We start from the raw sequence: 7,327 nt of genomic DNA on the forward strand, positions 1-7,327 counted from the left end.
TCCCTCAAACCTGGCCGAGCCCTGCGAAACCCCAGCAGCAGCGGACGGATTAGTGTCATCTGGGGTGAAAGATCTCCAGATCTCTATGGGACCGCACGACTGTTCTCCTGCCTCGGGATGTGTGTGTACTGTACGTGTGTGTGTGTTCCCGTGTGACACACAGAACATGCGTAAACATGCAGAGTCAAACACGCACATCAACACTGCACTCTTTGATTCAGTTCCCCGCCTACTGTCCGCCGTAGCCAATCACGGCTCGCGCTGGGATTCTGTGCCCGCCCACACGGATCCCAGCATTCCACACTCCGCCCACTTCATCTGATAACACACACACACACACACACTCTCACACACACACTCTCACACACACACAAAAAAAGTTGTTTTAAAGAACGTTGGTCAACAAACATTTGACGGTAGCCATTGACTTCCATAATATTTTTTCCATACTATGGAAGTCCATGGCTACCGTCATATGCTTCAAGTTGTTCCAACCCTGAATGTGTTTGTTTCTACTATTGAGCACAAAAGAAGATATTCTGAAGAACGCTGGGAAGAAAACAACTTTGGACTCCATTGACTTTCATTACATGGACATAAGACACTGAGGCATTTCTCAAAATATCTTCTTTTGTGTTCCACAGAAGAAAGAAAGTCATACAGGTTTTGAACAACATTTTTGATTCAAAAGCATGATAATTTTTGGGTGAATTGTTCTTTTAACACTCCTAAAAAATGTTGATATTTATGCAAAATATAATTTATTTTCTTCTTATAATTTCTGGTGTGCTGTGTGAGATTCACGCAGTACTGACACGCTGTCGAAAGCACGCTGTTTTCCATCAACAGAGCGCTACGAAACACGATGTGTAGTGTATGTGAACTAGAACGAGGGAAATAAAGTAAACATTGATTGTAGAAATCACATATCAGCCGAGGGACGGCACACCACCACAGATCCTCATATCTGATCTGCTCTACAATCTCTCATTTCACCAAATCACTGAACAACAGAAACCAGACGCCCGGCTGTGTGTGTGTGTGTGTGAGTGTGTGTGTGTACGTGTGTGAGAGAGTGTGTATGCGTGTGTGTGAGTGTGTGTACATGTGTGTGAGAGAGAGTGTGTGTGTGTGTGTGTATACGTGTGTGAGTGTGAGAGTGTGTGTGTGTGTGTGTGTACGTGTGTGTGTGTGAGAGAGAGAGAGAGAGAGAGAGAGAGAGTGTGTGTGTGTGTGTTTGTGTGTGAGAGTGTGTGTGTGTGTGTACGTGTGAGTGTGCGTGTGTGTGAGAGAGAGTGTGTATGCGTGTGTGTGAGTGTGTGTACATGTGTGTGAGAGAGAGTGTGTGTGTGTGTGTGTATACGTGTGTGAGTGTGAGAGTGTGTGTGTGTGTGTGTGTACGTGTGTGTGTGTGAGAGAGAGAGTGTGTGTGTGTGAGAGAATGTGTGAGAGAGAGTGTGTGTGTGTGTGTACGTGTGTGAGAGAGTGTGTGTGTGTGTGTATCTGTGTGTGTGTGTGTGAGAGAGAGAGAGTGAGAGAGTGTGTGTTTGTGTGTGTGTGTGTGTGTGTGTGTACGTGTGAGTGTGTGTGTGTGTGTACGTGTGTGAGAGTGTGTGTGTACATGTGTGAGAGAGAGTGTGTGTGTGTGTACGTGTGAGTGTGTGTGTGTGTGATCAGCCATCTGATCTGAGTCAGGAAACCACATCAGCATGATACGACAGTTTGAAACACACTTGAAGATCACAATCCCACACACTTCTCCACCTCTCAGTTTTTCTCTGCTGTTCTACTTTCTCTCCAACGCTCCTCCTTCATCAGTGACGCCTCTATTGCTGCACTAATGCAGCTATAAGCTGAGAGAGAGCGACAGAATGAAGGGGAAAATAAACATGAAGGCCAGAAAATGCTTTACACAAGTACACACTCCAGCCAACACACTGCAAGAAACACGCGGTTCACGTGCAAAACATATCAGCGTCTGCGCTCATGCGCGCGTGTTGAGTGTGTTTCAGGACTCCAAGCAGTGGTGTGTGTGTGTGTGTGTGACTGAGGTATTTCCTCCGGGTCTGTGACAGTAAGCACTGCGGTGTGAAAACACTCATCAGGGCCTCGAGAAACCAAGAGCATCACCTTTCCAACCACTCAACTCTCTAAAAATACAAGTGCACTCAACTCACACCTAAATATAGAAGAGCAACAACTGGCTTATGTGTGAGACGGAGTCCGATTTAACCCCCGTCACGCTGCTGCTGCTGCGCCAGTGTTTAATCCACAAGTTTCCTTCAAACAAAGCATGCTTCTAGGTCTGAAAAACCGGCACTTTAAACCTCAAATCAGGAACAGGTAACGGTTGATGCACAGCAGGACGATAAGAACAAAACACATTCACTATTAATATAATCTATGGAGCTTCAAGCATCTAATGTGACATGCATTCAGTTGAGGGACTATCTGAAATAAAATGCTAATGCTGCACAGTAACGCTCTTTAGTTAATGAAGTAACTGAACATTTGTTATAGTGTTTATTCATCTTTAATAAAATGCAGCTGTTCATTGTTAGTGCATGTTAGCTCAGATCTATAAAATAATATGAACATGCAACTGTTCATTTTAATAATGCATTACTAAATGTTTAACTAACATTAATAAATGCTTTAGAAGTATTTTCATCGTTAATTTATGTTCACTAATATTACCTAATGGAACCTTATTGTAAAAAGTTATTAGTATAATGTGTTATTAATATATATTAGCACACGTTTTTCCTGTTTAACACTATAAAGCTCAGTATTGTATAAAGCGCTATAGAAATAAAGGTGACTTTAACTATAACGATAACTATATTAGCGTTCACACCATTCTTAGAGTTAGAATAAAGCATTAAGCCCCAAGAAGCCGTGGTTTACAGTGAATTTATAACAGCTAAGGGGCGTTGTTAGGTAAATTCACTGTAAACCACGGCTTCACGGGGGTTATTGCTTTTATACAACGGTTATTCCATATACGTAGTAAGGTTACACAAAATAAAACAGAGCAAATAAAGTGTAATGATATTAATAAACACAGTATTCTTCCACCAAACAATGTAGCTCCTCAGAAACAGTTGTGGTTGCTACAAAGTGGTTGCCGAGCGACACACAAACGTAAACAAAGGTGTGTGTTACTTTGTAGCGTCATTCACAACAGCTTCGAACGCGGCTCAGCCAATCAGAGTCAAGCACCGGAACTCTCCGCTTTATAATAATTATTAAAACGCACAGTTATCGTTATAGTTGTCGTTCTTGCTAGTTCACAGTGACATACAGAACCAAAGCATGACTCGCAAGACTCGTCTCACCCGTCGTCTCCCACGAACTCAAACGCTCGTCCCATTCCAAACATGGACTGCGCCAGCGCGAGGGCGGATGGCGTCTGGATGGGTGTGAGCGCGGGATGGAAGGGACTGTCCCGACCCAGGTGCGGTCTGGGTGACACCGGCTGAGAGCGGGTGGTCCGAAGCTACGAAGAGAAAATGCACGCAAGACTTTGAGTAAGAAATGGATGAATGCATCAGACGAGTGTGCGATTGCTCACCTTTCCGACGGCGTCCATGTCGAGCCGCAGAGGGGCGGGTGTGTTGCGTGTCCGGGGCGTGTTCGGTGACGTGATTGGCTGCGTGTGGTGTGTGGGTGAGGGTGGGCCGCTGTGGGCGGAGTCTATCCGGCATTGGGTCAGCAGGTGGGTGGTGCCCTGTGAGTGTACCAAGTGACCTGAATGCACGTCCAACGGTTTGAGTCTGGCTCCGCCCACCGCTCCTTCGGCTCCGCCCAGCCCGACCGTCTCTAAGGACTCCAGCGAGTGGGCGTGTCTCATGCTGTCAATCACGCGGCGGAGCCCACGCTCCTCGGCTTCCCTCTCCATCACATCCACACACGTCCAGCGGCCGCGTTTATACGGCTCGCCCGGTCCTTGATCCAAACGCACGACACGGAAACGCGATGCCCCGGTGGCATCCAGCGAGCTTTGCTTCCTAGCCGTGACGGGCGTGGTCGGCTGACTGCAGCTCTGTTGCGTCTGGAGGGCGGGGTTTTGGAGCAGGGACAGCCCATTGGATAGGATTTGAGTGGGCGATGCGGTCTGGCTTCTGGGGCTCCTCCCATGGGCGGGGTTTCTGGCAGAAGGGGGCGTGGCTCTTTGAGTTCCAGGGCTGAGGAGCTCCTCCGGATGGCTTTCTCCAGAACCCTGATTGTAGTCCGACGTGACGCTGGTGATTTGAAAACCGCTTCGTTTCTTTCCGCCACTCATTCTGGACCGAGTGTGCACGAGCGGGTTGACTTTATCCCCGGGCGCTCCAAACTCAATCTTTGTTCATTATTTTGCAGTAGAAACCAAACAGCAAAAAGCTTTAAAAACGAATGCCCTAACCAGTTGAAAGCGAGTCTCTCGGGTCAATCTGGATCAGATCAATCATATTCTCTGTCCTCGGCAGGTAAAATCTGTCAAAGCCTAAAACTTAAACTAATTTATTCCACTGCACTTGGCTCGGTCCTCTTTCTTTCGAGTGTAACTGCAGCCAGTACAGTAACAAGAGCAGTTTCTCTGCCCAGCGGTTGCGCAAGGCTGGGCTCTGATGGCTGTTTCTTCTGGCAGTCGTACAGTATGTGCGTTCACAGCTCAGGACACAATTCAGAGGCTCCTGATCGCCATGCATGCGCAGATCTGATTCTCTCAAGATCAAACCGCCAATCCGAGAGATATAAGCACCATAATTAAGGCATTTACACGGTTTCTCGCTGCAGCTCAAGGCCTGAACGTGTCAGGACATCATTTTAGGGCTGCAGGACAAGTTTGGCAACTACAAAAACAAGAAGTTCTGTTTCCGTCGACGTCCCTGTAGCAAAACCCCAAATGCTGACAGGAATCTCAGCAACTTTAAGAGAAGAACCTGCAAAGAATCAAACTCAATCTCAATGCCCGGAGTTACGGTCCTGACCGCTCGTTTGGTTCAAATTAAAAGTGAATCATGCATTTAACTTCAATTAGAACTAGAGCAAGAAAGCTCAAACAACTTTAGGAGGAAACCCTTAATAGAATTAAACTCTAAATGTTACAGATTTGGAAAAAATGATCATGCATTTAAGCCTCAAATTAAAACTGAAGCGGGAGAAAACGTCCGGCAATTCTGTGCAAAACACTTACGGAGTGAAACTTGCATTGCTCATTTGATTCTAATTAAAACCAGATCATGCATTTAACTTCAAATTAAGACTAGAGCAAGTGGAAAGGTTCAGCAATTTTGTGCAAGAGCTAAAAAAGACGTCTATCAGATGCTTGCCAGTAATTACAACTGCAGAACCTTCATTATTCTGCACACCGAAACTCACAATGTGCTTATACTCAAGTAAAACGTGCATGCAACCAAACCCATAAATATTCCCAGAGAGCACAGGTACGTCTGCAAGACGTCTGTTAAAGATCTCTTCATCTGGAAAGCATCAAACATCTGATAGACGTCTCTAAGTGTCAGTGTTACATCATAAACATCTTCTAAACGTCTATTTGACATCTGATAGGAAACGTCTTATAGATGTATAGCAGATGAGCACACACTCTGAGATGCACGTGTGATTTCAGGGTTAGAATTCAAATCAGATTAGATTCAGAGCAGAATCCCACACGCAAATACCCGTGTGTTGCACAATAACACCCCTGCAGCCCGAAACCTGGCATTTAACGTGACTTACAGCAAATGCACCCGCAGCAGGTCAGCAGACGACAGGACTTCAGTCTCAAAGCAGCAACACAATCAATCTGGATTGAACCTCACCCCCCCACCACACCCCAAAAGAGTTCAGTCTGTAATCCCAAGATGTTGTGAACTTTCACACACTACAGACTCAGTTCTCATCATGTTGCGTCCACACCTCGAACCCCTGGAGGAGAGAGAGTATTCAGTTAGACTGAAAACAAGACATTAGATCCCCGGAGACTGACTGAGAGTGATGATCCACACCCGAGAAGTTTGTTTATTCTCCATCATAATGCACATGTTGCGTCCACACCTCGAACCCCTGGAGGAGAGAGAGTATTCAGTTAGACTGAAAACAAGACATTAGATCCCCGGAGACTGATTGAGAGAGATGATCCACACCCGAGAAGTTTGTTTATTCTCCATCATAATGCACAAATCACACAAACTCCACCGGATCCGCTTCTCTCGCGGCGTTTCGGGCTGGATTTCCTTTAAAGCGACACTGATGAACTCAGATTTAAGGATTAATTCTCCTCCTGCGAAACTGTTGACAACTTCCCATCACCCGGAAATTCCTGCGACTGAACCATACTATGGCGAAGGGCGGGGCTCATGAATATTAATCAGGCTGCGCGGCCGGACGCAATTAATATTCATGAGACCATTCTTTGCTTTAGTATGATTCGTAATTCTGACAAACTTTATTTGTAAACTAAGAGATTAGCCGAAGCACAGACATTAGACTTAACTAAATTAATACTATATAATATTTACATTTAGTTATTTAGCAGATGCTTTTATCCAAAGCGCCTTTCAAACAAGGGCAATGGAAGCAATCAGAAACAACACAAGAGCAATGATAAGCACGTGCTATAACACGTCTCACTTAGCTCAACGCAGCACACATAGCAAGTCAAAAAAAAAAAATCATATAATAAATCAAAAGAAAACCGATATAATAGAAAAAGAATAGAGCAAGCTAGCGTTAGAGGCATTTTTTGCTTTTGCTAATCAGAAGTCAGAAATATCATTGTATAGTAAATAAAAAGAAAACATAGAATGCAGAAAGATAGTGTTAGTTTAAAAAAAGAGAGCGCAAACAAGCAGTTAGTAAATAAATAGAGTGCGAGTCTAAAAGAGGCACGCTTTTTTTTATTTATTATTTTTTTTATAAATAAAGAATAGAATTAGAATAGAGAGTGCTAGAGTTAGAGGGACAAATAAAGATGTGTTTTAAGTGGTTTCTTGAAGATGGGTAAGCTCTCAGCTGCTGGGATTGAGTTGGGCAGGTCACTCCACCAGGAGGGAACAGTTAGTGTGAAAGTCTGTGAAAGTGAGTCTGTGCCTCTTTGAGATGAAACAATAATACGCCGTTCACTTGAACTCTGAAGTAATGAATTTAGGTAAATGGGTGCAGAGCCAGTGGTGGTTTTGTAGGCAAACATTAATGCCTTGAATTTAATGCGAGCAGCTACTGGTAGCCAGTGCATATTGATGAACAGAGGTGTGACATGCATTCTTTTCCGCTCATTAAAGATTAATCTTGCAGCAGCATTTTGGATTAATTGTAGAGGTTTGATAGAAGTGGCTGGAAG

General features: G+C 44.6%; 1 protein-coding gene across 1 annotated transcript in view; it reads right to left on the reverse strand.

The window, feature by feature from the left end:
* Positions 1-6,307, reverse strand: part of LOC107572976 (TSC22 domain family protein 4) — an 11,778-nt gene extending 5,471 nt beyond the window's left edge. Inside the window, exons 1-4 of the mRNA XM_016259414.1 lie at positions 6,132-6,307; positions 5,725-5,913; positions 3,575-4,925; positions 3,339-3,499 (exon numbers count right to left, since the gene is read on the reverse strand). Coding sequence (XP_016114900.1) covers positions 3,339-3,499; positions 3,575-4,285 — 872 coding nt within the window. The 5' untranslated portion in view covers positions 4,286-4,925; positions 5,725-5,913; positions 6,132-6,307. The remainder of the gene's footprint in view (positions 1-3,338; positions 3,500-3,574; positions 4,926-5,724; positions 5,914-6,131) is intronic.
* Positions 6,308-7,327: the final 1,020 nt, after the last annotated feature.

This window comes from Sinocyclocheilus grahami, unplaced genomic scaffold (assembly GCF_001515645.1).
Source record: "Sinocyclocheilus grahami isolate Dianchi unplaced genomic scaffold, SAMN03320097.WGS_v1.1 scaffold1842.1, whole genome shotgun sequence".
Classification (NCBI taxonomy): domain Eukaryota; kingdom Metazoa; phylum Chordata; class Actinopteri; order Cypriniformes; family Cyprinidae; genus Sinocyclocheilus; species Sinocyclocheilus grahami.